We start from the raw sequence: 17,798 nt of genomic DNA, 5'->3' as shown, positions 1-17,798 counted from the left end.
AGATCAACTGTTCCGAGTGTATTCCTCCATTTTCCACAAACACTGGAAGACGGAGTTACCTTTTGAGGAAATTCCAAGACATTAATATAGAAAAAAGTGTTTTATATATATATATAAATAAAGGTATAGATCGAAAATAGTTAATTTAAGGGAAAAAATGTAGATTTTTCCCCATCGTGCAGAAGAAAGAATTCGTCTACACACACGTTATTGTAAGTGCTATTTCTAGTTGTGGTAACTTAGCTTTGAAGTATGGTCGGATAAATCCACTTTTATTTTTATACCAGTTTTATAAAATGCAAATGAGTTTATTTATGGAGGTAAACAACAAAATATTTGTATAGAAAACGTTAAAAATATTCGAACAAGGAAGAAAGCGCGATCGAATTTAATTTAAACAGAGACTACCAGAAACAGAATTGATAACCAGAAACCATATCACAATGTTGATATTTGTCAGGGGCTGTTAATCGTGTCTAGAATATTATTTATTGTATACCCTTTTATCCTCGATATCTGGAGGGTGAGAACGGTATACAAAAGAAGGAATATTCTTATTAACAAACAAAAAAAAAAAATAAAGAAAAATAATACTCTGACCTCAATTCATCACAAGCTTAAGATAGGAGGATATCATTAATCATATAGTGTTTTCTCATAGAAATGATGATTTTATAATTTCTAGATCTGTTTAATAACATCTTATATATATATATATATTAATAAGATATATTGGAATGTATAAGTATCAAACGTGTGCTGTTTGCTGTAAAACGATTTATAGGCCCGGTTCAAAGCAATCTTATATATTTTAAAGAGTTATGTTCCAAGATTGCATTAATCATAACGCATTAGATTAAGTAACGCGTAAGTTATCAAGAGGAAAACGGTTATAAATCTCACCTTTTAAAAGTTCCTAGACGTAAGGAAACGTTTAATTATTTAAAATTAGGACAATTATAGAAATAAGACGTTTCACTCGTTTCCACACGCTAGAATAATCCAACTTGAAATAAAATGAATTTCACACCGATTTTACGTGTTTTTCTATGCATTCTAATTCAGTTAAAAGTGTTAAATTCGTAGATTTTTATTTAAAAAAATAATCAAAATATTCCCCTTGTAATAAACGTTATTTTTTAAAGAATATTTGTGTTTCATACAAGGAGAGGATTATACATAAAAAGGAAATGGGTCATCTTCTCATCTGTGAAGAAATATCACGCTAACAAGTTTATAGAATCCATCATTCTGTAACATTTATCTAATAATGTATTTTGTTTCTTTTAGTTAACAAATTTTTCCACTCATTGTAAACGTAACGAGATACTCGAATGGCTATTCACTTTCTATATTTCTTTACTGTACTTCATTGTCTCTACTCTGGTGTGAAAATACTTCTACCGCCGGCCATAGAAATAAATATGATTATTCTCGAAAAATTTCGAAAATGTATATACAAATTCCGATTAAAATTTTACCGAATTCACGTGATCGTCCCGTCTTTAACTGCGAAAAGGTAAACAGGAAATATGTCACGCCGATAGATCGATCACGTTACTATATTTTAAACGTCGCCTCGGTTTGCACGGTATTTATTCGTGTAATTATCACACTTCCGTTCGGAATTTTGATGTAAAGCTTATTTTTATATTTCCCCCCTCCAATTATGTTCGTCTGTAGGATTTTAATTCGGTATTCCTGTGACGAGGAAAGAATAGTGATGATGGATTTCTTTCTACAATTACATTATTCTATTAAAGATAATTATCGGAATTTTTTTTAAACTTGTTATTTACAGATGCAATCTTAATGTTTTTTTTATAGATTTAGAAACAGAAGAAAATACCGTACCACTTCTTAATTAGGATTAAGAATTTCCCTAACTTAGGAGAACCTTAGGATACTCCTTAATAAACGCTTTAAAGTTGATTTAGTATCAAACTTTTCCCTAAAAAGTCCTTAAAAATGAGGGTTTGTCTTAAGTTATTCGATATATAATGAGATTTTAGTTAATTTTTAAATGTAATTTTAATATATATCTAATGGCGATAATATTGAATTAGTCCTTACTCCTATTCGGCTAGACAAAAGCCAGTTAAAAGGTCACTTTAAATTATATCAAACGTTACGTGTTTAACTTGAATTTCGAAAAATATCCGAATTTTTTTTCAATATTTTAATACATTCACCAACCTATATTTTGCGAATTTTATCCATTTATTATTATTTTAAAAAATAAAAAATAAACAACAATGGAAGAATGAACACTTCCAGGTAATTTCAGCTTAACATTTTTTGTTTTTTTCATACAAAATCATTGTTTGTAAATATTTATTATCTTGTAATTTCTTATCCTTGACGAATTTATTAACATATTAAGTAAGAATTTTAGCATAATAGCGTGCTAGTTTCTCTCTAAGCGACGTTATTGATACCTAAAATAATGTCTCCCGTCTCATTCTGGGAGTTGCCATTGTGTCCGTAACCTGCCAACAGTATCTCATTCTTCTACAAAATATAAATTTAATCATTACAGATGTTAAAGTTACTGATACTTTAAAATTTAATCATGCACCAGACACTCTACATTAATATTAATCAAGTATTAATATCGTCGAGTGTAAAATCGGTTTTTCTCAGATTTCGAAGAAGATAACGAGAAGGACCATAAACGTGAATCGTCTCGCTATAAATTTATGTGGGAAACTCCCAAAATATTGCGAGAGTGGCATACACTTTAAATCCTTTCGTTTTAAAGCGTTGGAGTGGCTGAAAAACTCAAATCTTTCGGTTATTAATGGTGCGACCCCTGCTCGACAACGTTCGCATCCATTCATTCACCTCTATTAATGTCTGTTGCATGATAAAATATAGAAGAAATGGATTATCATTTTGTTTTTATTTTTATCATTTTTGTAATGTTCTTAAAGAAAAACCATGAATTTGTAATGTTATTTACCCGCTGAGTAGTTGACAATGTTAACAAACAGGAAACACGGGGTGGAGGAGACAGGGAGCTTGTGTAAATCGGTACTAACCGCGTGCCGGTCCATAGACCCAGATAGACCAATTGTGTTGGCCCCGAACGGGATCGAACCCGTGTCCTTCGATAACTAAAAGACGTGGGTTCGTATCCCGTTCGTTATCATTTTCACAGTCAAGTTTTTATGTTGATCACGATTTTGGATGTTTTTTATTTATTTATTGTTAATTTTTTTTGTTAAAATCTATATATTTTAGCTTACTAAAGTGTTATTCATTTGTTTGCACGATAATATATCAATAAATATTATAGATAAATCATAAAATATGTAGCTTTATAAACCATTTTAAGTGGATCACGTCTCTTATTTTCTTCTCTTTTTTAAACAAATTCTATAAATTCTGTGAGCGTAAATGCTTTCTTTCACAAAATAAATTCTTCACGTAAGATATAATCGAGTAAAAAAATGATTATTTCTAACATCATTTACCAAATTTAAAGGAAGAGAAAACTAGAACAAGTCACGCAGCAAATAGTAAAAAACGTTACTTTTCTATTAAAAAATAAGTTGTATTTTTCATAAGAATACCTTCTACCATTCCTTCAGATGCAGAAGGTGAGTAATATGAAGAGATAAAGGCCCTACCTATAGAATTCGTCATGTTATCTCAGACAGGGGAAAGATGACGAACACGCTTAGTTGTGAAATTTCCTGTTTATAAGTCACTTACGAATTCATCATCGCCGTTGTTGTTACCACATTTATCATTGTCGAGTAATTAGCCACTATTCTAACTCTTAAGTTATTAACAAGATTTATATCATTTATGTTATGCATACAAAATTATATCTTCCAACGTCAATTTATTATAGCCTAACTTTTCTATGTGTTTCTATAAATAAAAAAAAAAGGAAATTAATGAGAGATAGAAGATACTCTTATCTTATTTTATTTCTGGTAAAGAGCGATTACGCGAATTTCCAGCATTCTCTAATTATATTACCTCTAAAGATACTCCAAATAGCGAGATACAAAGACATATTCCGAGACGATACAGGCTGAAAGATATAAGCATTTCTACCATTTACGTCCGTGGTTCCATCCTCCTTTATGAAATGAATTGTAAACAATAGTCCAATATTCAGTATTCTCTAAAGGGATTAACAATATACTTCTTATATAATGAGTACAATGAATATATAACAGGGATCGGTATCTTTATAACCTATTATTAAACAATTAAACTATGTGGTAGCTTGTGTGAAAAGTTTAGTTATCCTTAAGATGTGAACGAACGTTTAGATTTGGAGATAAAAACCATGCGTATAATAAGAATAGATGTATGTCGAATTCAATTGAAATTTTATACAACATAATTATGTTATTTTATGTATAAAAAATATATACGCATCCTCGGCGTTATTCGGTAGAGGTAGCTTATATTAAAAAAGGTGACGAAATCCATTTTTTTTTTTGCAATTATTTTCGTAATAAAAGGTATTTTTATGTTGTTAGTTATACGGTTTTAAATTGAAATTTATAATGGAATAATTATCGAAAGTTTTCCTTTGTGTGAAGAGAATTTAGAAATTAAGGAAACTGGAGATATTCGAATGCATTAGTCGAGTCGTTTGACCACTTAGACGGATAATTGAATTTTTACTAAAATGTATGAGATTTTAAAGAAGCCGAGCGGATAATAGAAAGTTAGCGACTACTTCTATCCCAAGGATAAGTGGAAGCCCCGAGCGATTTAAACAAAACTCTTTTTTTTCTTCTTCTTTCTTTAACTTTGATCTACTCTCCACGGTCTGAAGCGGCAATGGATCTATTTTACAATACTTTTTTATTTTTTCTCGTATTATTGAATGAGTAAACGTATTGAAATTTCCTATTCCTGTCTTTGAGAACTGCATAATTTTTCATTGATCGGATGTACAGTACTTTTCTACAAAAAATTCCTGTCTAACATAACATTTTCCTGTAAGATTTCTGGAAATTTTCTTTAAAAAAGTCTGTCATTTTCGATGAGTAATGAGAATTTCTCACACCTTTTGAAAGTAAATTGATATGAAAAGCAATAAAAATAAACAGATGTCATCTTCCCCGCGTACGTTTAAAGTTTTAATCGTTATCCGTTGGAATTGAATTGAAATGAAGCGCATTATTTATTTAAAATAATTGGAATGAGCAACAATTAAATCTAATTATCGCTTAATCGATACATCTGCGAGAGATGGACAAAGAAAGAAAAAGTCGAGGAAGGACAAACGAATTGTCTAACACATTAAAATAGATTAAAATAATAAATAAAGTCGCAACTTCCTTATATTCTCTCTCATTATAGACCATTGTTTTTTAATCTGTCGTGACCGTTTAATCGAAAACGATACCTATTATTTTTGGATTGGCACAGAATATGTTGGAAACGGGACGTAGACTGGACCGACATCTTAACCAATGCAGTGGAGACGGGGGGTTTCTCTAGGAGTTAAGAGGAACTTTTGCTAACAATCGACAGGACGCGAACACTTGTCGCGCGAGGTGTACGGTGTGAATAGCACAAAAGAACGTTAGAGTCTTTTGTGGAGGGACAAATCTTTCAATCACGATTCACCCGAGAAGTGGGCTCGATGCCTCCGGTTCTTAATAATGACGCGCGGTGCTTCACCACCCGGCAGGTAATGGAGTGTCGGATTATTCGCCTCCTCTCTCTCCTCCCCTCACCCTCCCGAGAGTCGTTCCGGTAAGGAAAAGGTCACCTCGGACTGTGGATAATCTGCTGCTACCGATTCGAATCGAAAGTAGATTAGAGGACGTCCTTGGACGATCCGGTAGAAGGTGGACTCGTCTCCTCCCTTAAAATAACCGGAAGTCGAGGGACGAAGAACGAGTGATGCCTTAATTACCGTTTCGACTAGGCAAGACAATGGAGGACCGGATCGTTCCGTCGCCGGTTTCGGAGTGTCAATGGGTTCTACGAAAGAATCGGCCTTGCGGAGAAACAACGACGGCTCGACAATTAAAAGCAGACATTAACAAAGAAACAGAAGTAGAAATAAACATTCAAAGTGCCGACACACATGATTTCTTTCGGTTTCAAGGCTAGCAATGACTGGTAAAGAACCATCCAAGGTCGAAATTGTGCGTACCGGTGACACGTACGGACTATCACCCACCTAGAAGCGTCCGGGAGATTAAGGATCCTCGGCTCCTCGGGCGTCGCCGTCCGATCCCAGAACAAAACCCGAGATAATTAAGAACGCGTAGACAATGCGCGGGCGAGTCGAATTGTTCCCCGAGTGAGAACTATGTCAATATTGTCAAGGGGTGGAATGTCGGTTAGCGATGAGGCAACGAAGGGCGTGTCACGGTGATGTTTGCGAGAAGAGTTTCGTGTGAAAGTGGATTGGATACGAACCGCTAAGGTTGTCCTAATTCACATCTCGAATAAACGTGATACCGAATGCGCATTTAGCCTTGACTTCGGCATGCACTCGCCGTGGGAACTCGTCGATCTAGGACACCGTCTCTGGCTCTGGTTATGGGCGGAGGGATCGTCGACAACAAGGACGTTCGTTAACTCCGAAAATGTTGAACATCTCGCGTGACATCACCTATTTCCGCCTAGGAAGCCGCATCTTCTCTTCCACGCTTTATTTACCTTCCTCTTTCGTTATGTAATTGCAAAAAGGGGACGAAGCTGCTCAGTCAGACATTCCAGACTATTAACTTTCTTTTGCTCGGACCGTGTTTACCTAAAGATGTCTTCCTAGAGTCTGAGAATTTCCCGCCTGGAGATGGGCGGAAACGTCTGATTATCGAGCGGTGAGAAGTTATTATTAGCTAATGACATCGGGAATGGTTGATATGGAGGAAAACTACGAAACGACCTTGAAAAGACTAGCCGATTTTGTTTTGTTTCCGTCCTCTTCTGCACGTAAAGTCGGATTTATTTAATAAAAACAAACACATTTCATAATTCATAATTAAAAGAATTTCGTAAGGCGCATTTTCTAATTTAGAATATACCTGCCTTAACTGTAATAACTTATTGTCGAAACCTACTTTGATTGACGTTAAGATCGCATTTTCTAGTTTTATCTGTTGTACGCCGCGGAGGGGTTTTTGTAACACTTTCTCGTATTATGACAGCCCGGAAGAGTCTACCGTCCTACTGCCAGTAATACGCCCAAAATAATTAGGAGAAACGGCCCTTAAACGTCTGCTAATGTCATTTAATTGTTACCAGAATAGTCTTTGGTCGTGTTGCGTAAGAGCGCTTCGCCGCTATTGTCGATAGCGTACGTAAATAATTTTTAACATCGGAATTAGCCGCTATTCATAGTTTGACCTAGTTGTGGAAAGGAGTTAAGTTTCTCGCTGTTCGGGACGTGCACCTCGTTATACTTCCGCTCGGATTGTCTTTCTAGTACCGAAAAATCTCTGTTAGTAGCCACGAAAATCGACTGCGCCATTGCCAGGGACGTTTCTGTTACGTCGCCTCGGGTAACGAGTAGGAAGATTAAACATTTGCTCCTCGGAAATTTTTACCACTTGGCAGTAACGCGCGTGACTTCTTAAGTTACGCAAGAACATTAAAAACGGATAATGACGATGGGCATTCTGCCAAACGACCCTTCTTGGAGGAAAGTCGGACGATGACGGAAACCATCCCGAGATTCTAATTGTCACTCGACAGAAACAAAAAAACAATGAATTGTTGACGATACGCATGGGAGGTTCTGTCGGCCGCGGGGGTTTGGACCGAGGAAAATTCACTTCGTTCGATACCAATCGAAATGGCCCGGGAGGTTACTTGACAACGACCTGGCCAGATCGAGCGCGTGCAGAGAAGAGGGGTCACTAAGAAGACGATTTGGTAGTCGAAAGCGGGGGCGAACATTTCGAAAGAGGAGATAAAGATCTAGTGACGCACACTCGTCATTACCGCCGCCGTCGGATGCCACTTTGCCGCACGCGGCGCCATACAATGAGGAACGGAGAAGGGGACGGGCCCCCGGACACCTTGCGTAACTCGTCCGAGATAATTGCCCGCGCGACGGGTGTCGTCCGGACCGGACGATCCCCGAGCGAGCCGGACGGCCTCGTCACCTCGACACCGAATCGCGGAAAATCTCACGTCCTTCGTCGATCCATACGGCACCTTTTTCTTCTCTTTGGACCGTACCGGCCCGTGCCTATCCTCTCGCTGACCCAGTTTTCACCGACCACGCCCTGTTACCTTCTACAGAGGTGGTTATTGTCTCCCTAATCGACTGGAATCCCACTCGGTGACTTCAATTCTTTTTTCTTACTTATTAATTTCTGCAAATCTCCCAATCCTTCGACGGTTTGGCTGGTTGCTCCGGAAAATGTTCTTCACGCATCCCTGCACGTGCATGCTCTCCTACTCATCGTGTTCTGAATTCCTACCTTATTGTGGCTCGGTCGTCTGCCGTCATCCGTCCACCCGGTCGTTCTTTCTAATTTCTCTTCTCTTTATCTCGGTTTAGAGCAGTGGGGCGTTGGTCCTGCTTGAAAATCCCCCCGAACAACGGTGGACGGAATCTCGATTGCGAGAAGGAATCCCGGAACGAGGTTGTCGCTTTTTCGGTGTGTGGGGATAATTGAGTAATAATTTATAAAATAGGTCTTTGTGAAATCGCTTTTTCTAACGCGATTAACATTTAGATCTAGGTTATTAGCACATGTTTACAGAAATGGCGGTGCTTTCCCTCACCCCACCGCCTCTCGATCGCCTCTCCTCTTCCTATAGTTTTTTTTCCCCCGACCATCATCTTTTCCTCGAGGCTCTTCGAACGTGTCTGAGAAGATAAACGTCACCTCGGGTCGAACGAGGAGGACGGTCACCAATCTAGACGAGACGATCGGCAGCGACAGGTGGTGCGAAGTGTGTCGACCGTTCTCGCGGCACACCTGTCCGACAGGTGTGATGCCGCATCTTACCATATACTTTCTAACGCCGTCGGGGAGAGCCAGATTAGAGGGACGGGGATCAGTTAGAGGCGCGCGTCTAAGATGCGACGACGCGCCTCGGGCGCTTACCACTAACGAAATCGTCACTCTATCCGCTTCCCCGTCCGGCTACAGACGGAAACTTTCTACAAAAATCGAAGTTTTTGCGTCATCGTCCGGACGGGGTAGAATTTAGCGCGAGAGACTTTATCCCGGAAGGAGGGAAAGCGATCGATCGGAGGCGCAGACGACACCCAGTCGAGTAGAGCGCAAAAGCTTCGCCCATTGGCTCTTAATGGAGTGGGAGTGACTCGAATCACGGAATATCCGAGTTTTCGTCCGTCCACTTCTTCCGTCTCTTCGGAAGCGATTTGGCCAGTTTGCCGGTCGTTTCCGCCGAAATTCCATCACGTGACTGCGTAAAATATCATTTTAATCACGGCAGAGAGACATACGGTCACGGAGGGAATCAATTGAGAGAGCGCAATTGCGTTTTCGCGTGTTCTCTGGGATGTAGCAGAAATCGGACCGAGACGGATGCCTCGACCGTCCACTAATGGAAAAAAAAGATGGATGACCAACCCATTCTGGCGTACATTTCAAATGAATTGGGAGGGAAGGAACCGCATTCGAGCCGCGTGGGGCGAGCGAAAGTGACGTTATTTTTGCACGGATTGGGGGCTAAAAGAGCGAGGAAAGTAGGTAAAGTGGTCGGAAGGAATAAACGAGTCGGAAATGGAAATCTGGTGTAAACGTTTTCTTTTATTGTGAACTTGAAAGTTCTACATTACACGAACGGAGACGGTGAGCGATCTGTACAGCTCCTAAGTTCGGATGACAGAAATTGCAAATTGTACAGACAAACGGCTGCCGGTCCATCGGGTACACCGTCCGTTGGTCGCGACTCCTGACGAAACGAAACAAAGGATGGACGAAGCGTAAATGACCAGAAGTTAAAATTATAAGGCACAGGACATACCGCAGAATAATTCTTTTTCCCAAATTCCGTATACAGATTAGATGATTCTATAAGCAATAAATAGAAGAAAGAAAACAGGCAGAGTAACGGTATTGCCGCCTCGACGAGAAATAACTGTATTTTTCGGCCCCCTTCTTCCGACTCCAAAGAATCTCTATCGAGTTCGGAAACGGTTGGATTTTTGTACAGGAATCTTTGGAGCGGATCGCATTGTTGCGGGTAGTGAGCGTTAACGAGTCCGATTTGATACAGGTCACTATAACATTATTTTACATCTGATCTTCTTTGGTGTAGGTCGAAGGTAAATATTTGTTGACTAGGGTAGAGGATTGTCACTCCGCGCTCTCTTTCCCGGCGGCTCCCTTCTCCTCCGACTTCTCTTCGTGCCAATCCTTAGAGCCGTTGGATAAGTCCAGTTTTCGGTTCAGAGCCATCACCACTTCGTAGTTGGTCTCTCCGTTCCTGGACGGAGAAGGGTATGCCGCTTCGCTGTCGCTGTAGTCTCCCGTGGAATTACATTCGCTGGCGGAACTACTGTAGTTTCCTCCGTTGGATTCTAACTTGGACTTTTTCCTAGTCGGTTCCTCCTCCTCCTCCTCTTTGACGGTGCAGGACGGCTTTCCCGATTCGTCCACGCTGTTGCCAAATTGTTGGCTCTCGTTATTCGGAGGATTTGTCACCTTGCCTATAAAGTTGCGGATCTCTTCGAAGTATGCATCGTCTTTGTCGTCCGTCTCCGGAGCTCTGGGAGAATCGTCCAGAATAGTAGGACCGTCGCTCTCGTGCTTCTTCAGGTGACGATCCAGATTGGTCTGCTGACCGAAGCACCGGTCGCACAGGGGGCATTTGAAGGGCTTCTCCTTGTTGTGGATGTTGCGAACGTGTCGCTGAAGGTTCGACGAGATGCTGAACGATCTCTCGCAGTATTTACACTTGTAGGGTTGTTCGCCGGTGTGAGTCCGTAGGTGTCTGGTTAAATTAGCCGAACGGGGAAAGATCTTTCCGCAAAATTTACAGGAGTAACGTTCCTTTGTTTTATTCAGATGAGGCGACAGCATCTCGTGCATGGGTTTTCCCACTTTGTTGATGTGAGCTCTCATAAAGTCGAACGTCGGTTTGCTACCCAATAGAGGACTGAGGAACGGATAGGGTGGCTGCAGAGGAGCCATCAATCTGTCGGGACTGGCGAACAAATTGAAAGGCGGTTTCTCCTGCAGCCGGTACATCGATTCCAAAAACATGGGAGGAAGGGGCCGAGGATACGCCACGGGTAGTTTGCTGGGAGAAATTGGTGCGGGTTCGTGTCCCACCGGAGGCGGTAGCGGCAGCGCCAGAGATCTCTCCTTCTCGCCGAATATATGAGTTTTGTGCTGGTTGTCTTCCAAGGAAGGTATCTTCTTGTGAATGACCCTTAGGTCCAGAGGTTCGTCGGTCTTTCCTTCTTCTTTCGCGTTAGACTGGAACTGGCGACACTCCATTGAGGGTATCCTGGTCTTGTTTTGAGAGAGATCGAAAGGCATTTCCATATCTACACTACTAGAGCAGTTCATCGACAGAGGACGCAAGAGACCGTTGGAGGTGATGTTAGGGGTGATGTTGGTGGGTTCCGGACACACTGCTCCCTGTTTGGGCGAACTCTGACGCTGACTGGAGAACATTCCAGAGCCGGGGACTGGATCCCCTTCAGACTCGATGTCGCTGAAAGAAGAAATGTCGTCTCCTGCGGTGTCCGACGTGATTTCTTCAGAAGCTTCGGATTCCGACGCTTCCGATTTTCCCAGGGATCGGACGTTTTGTTTCGTCGTCGAACTGGGAGATGCTCCGGGAGGTACCACGAAATACGTGTCCGGAATGAGAGGAGGTGGAGCCGGTAGAGATGTTCCGGAAAACAAAGGGTAACCAAATAAGGACGGCGGATAGAGGGGCAGACCGGTACGTGGATAAAACACTAATGGATTAGAGGTTATGCTCATAGGAGACGTCTTGTCGGGTTCGTAAGAAGACACGGGCGCCGTGCTGGTGACGCAGAAACTAGAGTCGGCTGTAGCAGTCCCTTCACAGAACCGCTTGTGCTTGGATAACGACGTAACAGCCGAGAAAGCCTGTCCGCATTTGTGACACTTAATTTGCATGCGACACGTCGCATGCATGCGTTTGTGCCGACACAAGTTCGAGAACTGAGTGTACGCCTTGAAGCAGACTTCGCAGCGGAAAGGTTTGACGCTGCTGTGAATGTGGGTGTGCTGTTTCAAACCGCTGGAAGTGGCGAAAGTCTTGCCGCACTCGGGACAGGCGTGGGATCTGGCTCCGATGTGTTGAGATCGGATATGGCGCTGGAGATTGCTAGGATCGGTGAAGACCTTTTTGCAGTTTTCGCAGACGTAGCGTCGAGATTCGTCATGCGCTACCTGATGTCGGATGAGATTGCTCTTCCAATTAAATACTTTGGGGCATTGGTTGCACTTGTACTCTCGTTCGTTTCCTCCTTCGTCGGGGTAATGACAGGCAACAATGTGGTCGTTTAACCTGAGAACAGAAGAGACAATTAGACGACGTCTTTATTAAAGCGGCAAACAATGGCCGCCATCGAGCTTCTCGTCGAACGACCGACTTCTTATCGCGGGAGAATTTCTAATTACGGCCGCAATCCGTAACGCAACCGATTTTTGCAGATAGAAAACGTCACGTAAAGGGACACGCCCCCGTCGGCGGATTCATTAGATGACCTACTTCCTCGACTCGGTACCCGCTAACTCCGTCGGACACCACCGAATGGCCGCGCCGGCGGTTTTCACACCCAGCTTAAGATTTTCCACCCGGCTCTAAAGCGCGCACGAGCCACTTAACGATCCCGTCCTTGGATACGTTCTCCCCCGGGGGGGAATTACTCCTAATTAACCCAAACGCGTTCGGGCGGTCCCTTGGCCTCCGAAGGCGCAAATAATAAGGCGACCGACACAAAAATAAATATTTAAGGCGTCGAAAGGCACGCGACGACACTCTTTGTTCCCCGACCGACCAGGTGTTCCCGGAACCGCGTCAAGACGTACCGGATCGTCGACCGGCCGGCGATTTCTTTTCGTCTTTAACTCTCTCCCTCGAAAGGCGTGAAAGAAATACCCGGGATCAGCCGTTACACCCGGCTATTTTTTAATTTATCGCGCTCTCCGACCTAAATAAAGTTCGGTCCCTAAGAACCATTGACGACACTTCATCCACGAAACTTGTCTTTAACGCCTTCCCAGATAATGTCACTCGATACGGGTGTCCGATTCTTCCAGCCGTCACGCATCACGTGACTCGAAAGGTTCACGTGATTAAAGTGTGTCAAGCGAGTAAACAATTTGTTAAAGACGAAGCGAAGTCGTAACGAGCCGTAAGAACACTAACCTAGATAGAAAAGAGAAACTTCTCCACCCGAGCGTGGCATCTCAATTTTCCATCCTGCAAGATTCGTCAGACGCCAAAGATCGTCGACGTTTTAATTGCTCCCAATTTTACGGACCGTCGCTCGGAAACCGCCCGGCAGAGGATCGTTTCATTGGACGAAGGCGCGACCAACTTTTCCTAGGGCGGAAGGAAAGACGGCACCTTCCTCGCAGCCGCAAACACCTGCTCTCTCCTCCGTATTTACACGGCCTTACCGAGTGGAAAGGTCCCGACGAGGCCCCTCGCGCTCTACACTAAAACAATGTCGTCGGCAGCGGGAGTTTCCTAAAACGTCTCCCTCTCCCCCCATCGAATTCTAGGTCACTATCTGGCGGTCACGTGATCCCATGCACACCTCCGGCGGTCGTTCTTTATTTCATTAACGAGAAGATTACTCGACGGCTTTCCCCAAAGTAAAGTTTTCGCTCGTTTCCTCCATCCTGGAAAGAAAGCTGGGCTTCGGCCTACATAACACCCGGGATGAGAAAATCGAGGAAACGTAACGGGTAAAGGAGGTAGCGGGAATGTTAACGTTTCTTTTGGCGGTAATCTCGAAAAAGCCCGCCGAGTCGAACGACGATTCGGACAATGGCCGAGTCTGTGGCCATCTTCGGCCGCGTACCGCCGCGGAGTTTGGGAAAAATTGGCCTGCCGTACCCGCGAACCGCAGCGACGATTATCGACGACCGAATCGGAACTAATTACCGGAATCGATCGATCGCGACGTAACGTTACGCGATTCCGAGAGAAAAATAAGTTAGTTCCGCCAAGGCGCGCGTTACGTCCCGCCACCGAAAGAGAGTTAGGGAGCTGGCGGTTACCTGGAGAGTTATCCGCGTAACCAGGTCCGAACATCCCGAGACTGCGGTGCATATAATCCGCACGGGCGACGACTCGTCGGATCGCCTTTATTAAACTTCCCACCTGGCCGATCGGAGACGCCGTCGACAGTGACGCGCGCCGCCACCTGCCACGGGTTACTTCTCAAGGACCCGCGCCGAGCGGCCAATTAAACGGCGCTCCAGATTTCCGTGCCCTACTTTCCGACGGCTCCTCCCTTCGCGAGTGGCTCCGACTACGCGACCTACCTGTCCGCGTAACGCGACTTTCACTTCTCTCGTACCATCTCGGACGGTGGGTGGGGCGTGGCTTTCGCCGGCCGGAACCGACCCTTCCGTCTTCTGGGCTATTTTCGGTTGTCCCTCCGGGGGGTGTCGTCCGTCTCTCTCTATTCGCCCCCCGTCGTTGTCGTCGGAGAACAGCCACTCCCTTTCCTAACCGGCTAATTCCAAAGATTGCTCCTCGCGACGCAACGATGTTTATCCTCGCGCGCTTCCGCGTGCGCCGACGAAAAGGAAATTGTTTTCGAGATGACGACTCTTTTGGCTCCGGGCGAAAACTCTCGTTTCGAAACGCCGCGTCCACCGATGACGTCACGGCCGGCCACCGGGATCCTCCTCAGAAATTTCATCCGACTCGCGGTAACTTTCGACGCCAGTCGCCAATCGTCGCCGAAATCGCTTTCGCTCCGGGCTATTGTTTACCTCCTCACGCAATTAGGCAACGACTCGTTCGAGCTTTTTCTATCGGACGAAGAATCTGCACCCTCTTCGTGCCCGTCCGTCCCCCGATGCGGTGGCAGTGGTGAAAGGAAAAATGGGTGCCGCGACCCGTACCGGCAGCGCGCGCGCGTCGCCTGCCGCGAAAGTCAAGGTCGCGGAAAGTAACAGTCGGAAGGTGGCACTTACCTGAGCCGGTCACCGAAGACTTCTTCGCAGGCGGGGCATTTGGCCGCTTCTTCTGGGATAGGAATGAGGGGTGGAGGTTGAGGTTGATCCCCGTCGGGGCTCTTGGACGGCGATTCCGAGTTGCGAACGTTGTCCGAACAGACTGTAAAGAACGGGCGAGTCAGCAGAGAAAACGAAACCCAAGTTGGGTCGGTAACCGGGTGGATGGCCAAATACGGTGTGGCCGCGCGCTTTGGCCGACGAGACGGGAAACGGGCGAGGGGTTGGGCTCGAGTGTCGGACGTGCCAATGAGAGCGAACCACTAGAGTACGATAGGATCTTCCAGTATTGTCACTCGATACGTTTCCTCCCGTTCGCCAGGTGCTCGAATGTCGATCCGACTATTCCGCAATCCGGACGCGCGCGACGCAACACCTGGTCGGTGTAACCGTCTCTCGATCGATACAGATGTCAAATGATGGCGGTGTGACGGTCGAAGCCACCCCTGTCATCTTTTCCCGAATCGTTGCGGACTTCCTGTGTGCGCTCGGGGGGAAAGAACCGACCCACCTGTTTCGCTGTCTGAGAGGGGAAGCCGACACAGTCAACCTTGAAGATCGTCACCTCCGGTACCCCGGGGCTACGGATTTCGACTACGCCTCCCGCATTTTGTGGGAGAATCACGTAAACCGGATACCAGTCGATTCTCTAAGAATATGTTTGGGACGCTTGTCTGGATACCTTCTCCGCCATTTATTGCCACTCCGCAACAATCGTCCTCACCCTTTTATCCCTGTCAATTTATGCAAAACCTACATAAGAATTCTTCTCAATAGTTTCCTACGAGGTGCCACCTTAACTACAATACTTTTTTTATTCAACAATATACTTGTTAGCGTCTACTTTACACGTTACGGTTGATGATGGCGTAGCGAACGTCACTTTCTGCGCCGTTTCTACGACCAAAAAACTATCTGGGTTAATAGAGCTTGGTTTCGACCGAAAAAAATACTTTCCATCCATTTTGCCGTCGCTTCCTCCTGCCGTTTCGCGCTTCCTTTTTTTTTTTTCTTCTCTCTCTCTCTCTCTCCTCCTTATCGGAGGAATCTTATCCTCAACCTAGAAAATTTATCCCGGGCATCGCCCGTCCTAATCCGATATCTACGCTACTGCAGAAGCTCATCACGTGATATTTGCGACGCGTGACGTCATGGCGGTGGAGAGTAACGTGACATCACGAAGATGTGCGTGATAGGCAGGGAGATGTGATCTAGGTGGAGTTATGACAGCCAGCGCGAGTGGTAATTAAAGGAGAGACGTCAAAGTCGTGGGTGGAGCAGCTTTTACAGATGTTCGGTTCTTTGGGCCTCCCGAGATCGATTCGTAAATATCCTCAACTCTTAAGAATTTACGCGTACAACGCGTAAAGCTTACCTGGCAACGCCGATCCCGACTGGTCGATTCTGAAGTTTTCCGAATTAGTCAGAAGGATTTCGCAACTCCCCAAGTGTAGTTCTTGGCTGTTCTCTATGTCCCTGGTGACTTCGAGATACGGCTACGAAAAAACAGGAGAAAAAAAAAATCGGTTATTTAGCTGTAGTAACGAATTAAAAAGTCCAACGTTACTTAACTTTTGTTACGCCAAAGTAAAATTTAGAGAAATTGTAACCGACACTTGCGTATCCGAACGGGCATTATTTGCAGTGACAGACTTTTTTTCTTTATATATATATATATATATGTGGGTTTCTCGGGTCGTTGCACTATATCGCACCGAGATGGGGTGTATGACAATGGTTGAGTAATGTTCGTTTACAAATATTTCTCAAAAGATACCGGGTGTTTCTGAAAGTCACGTTACTTAAACCCATTTTTTAAATATTTGGGCGAAGGACTTCGTGTACAGTACAATATTTTCGATTTAACCGATAGCACTTTTAAGAGGGAGGAAAGAATTAACGCGTTTCGCAAATTGTGCCAGAGAAATCCGTGATATTCTGTTGCGAATTCATTTTTGCAACGCAACGGTCCTCTTTTTTCTAATGGAAGTTGTTCCAGGTCGCGTCATCCTTAAGGAAGCGAGAATCATTTCGATTAAAATTAATAAGAAAGTGGAAAAAATTATAATTATTAAGAGGAGAATAAAGTACGTTGTAGTTTAGTGTAGCGAAATAGTAGAGGAATTAAGAATTTGCCAGCATGTAAAAGGAGCAGGAACGAATCCTGCGGACAACAAAGTCCTTTGCAAGCAGTAAAAGTAACGATGGCAACGAGGCATTGGCAGACGAAAGAAGCTTTGCCACACCCTGATGCCATCCTGCCAACTGTCAGCTTCCAGAAGTAATTAATGTTTCTGACGGCGGATCATAGATCAACATTGCACAATGGGGACCGGTTTGAACTGCTCCGGACGAGAAATTAAAGACGATCATCGAGGTTCGGCCGATCATCCGTCAATCGCAACCACTCGAGTATGACGGTCACGATCGTCCACCCGGGGGGTCCGTCCGTCACGCACGCGATTACCACCCAAAATGTCGAAAAATATGGCGTTACGTAGCCCGAAAAATGAAATTTCGAACGTACCGACGCTTCGAAACACCCGTCACATGGATCCACCACCACCAAACGAACACTACTTACCGGATAATAATGGCAATGATGAAATTCTGCATTCCTCGGGCTCCCGCGGCGCG

At 44.1% G+C, this 17,798-nt stretch overlaps 1 protein-coding gene and 2 long non-coding RNA genes across 8 annotated transcripts in view; 1 reads left to right on the top strand and 2 right to left on the bottom strand.

The window, feature by feature from the left end:
* The window catches only part of LOC111618435, a 34,123-nt gene extending 32,661 nt beyond the window's left edge, over window positions 1-1,462 (top strand). For both annotated transcript variants that reach the window (XR_002755575.1, XR_002755574.1), the window contains one exon: window positions 1,291-1,462. This is a non-coding gene — a long non-coding RNA (uncharacterized LOC111618435). The remainder of the gene's footprint in view (window positions 1-1,290) is intronic.
* Window positions 1,463-3,324: 1,862 nt separating this feature from the next.
* Window positions 3,325-7,640, bottom strand: LOC111618392. Its single transcript, XR_002755568.1, has 3 exons — window positions 7,056-7,640; window positions 3,991-4,138; window positions 3,325-3,879 (listed from the first exon to the last, which is right to left on the bottom strand). It is a non-coding gene; the product is annotated as an uncharacterized LOC111618392 (long non-coding RNA).
* Window positions 7,641-9,708: 2,068 nt separating this feature from the next.
* Window positions 9,709-17,798, bottom strand: part of LOC111618434 (MDS1 and EVI1 complex locus protein EVI1-like) — a 50,739-nt gene continuing 42,649 nt past the window's right edge. For all 5 annotated transcript variants that reach the window (XM_023359981.1, XM_023359976.1, XM_023359978.1 and 2 more), the window contains 3 exons: window positions 16,537-16,657; window positions 15,123-15,264; window positions 9,709-12,471 (listed from right to left, as the gene is read on the bottom strand). In XM_023359981.1, the coding sequence (XP_023215749.1) occupies window positions 10,278-12,471; window positions 15,123-15,264; window positions 16,537-16,657 (2,457 nt within the window). In that variant the 3' untranslated portion in view covers window positions 9,709-10,277. The remainder of the gene's footprint in view (window positions 12,472-15,122; window positions 15,265-16,536; window positions 16,658-17,798) is intronic.

Source organism: Centruroides sculpturatus, unplaced genomic scaffold (assembly GCF_000671375.1).
Source record: "Centruroides sculpturatus isolate CEXI.00-Female unplaced genomic scaffold, Cexi_2.0 scaffold10, whole genome shotgun sequence".
Classification (NCBI taxonomy): Eukaryota; Metazoa; Arthropoda; class Arachnida; order Scorpiones; family Buthidae; genus Centruroides; species Centruroides sculpturatus.
Note: the sequence above shows the minus strand (reverse complement) of the source record. Positions and strands in the feature narration are given on the sequence as shown.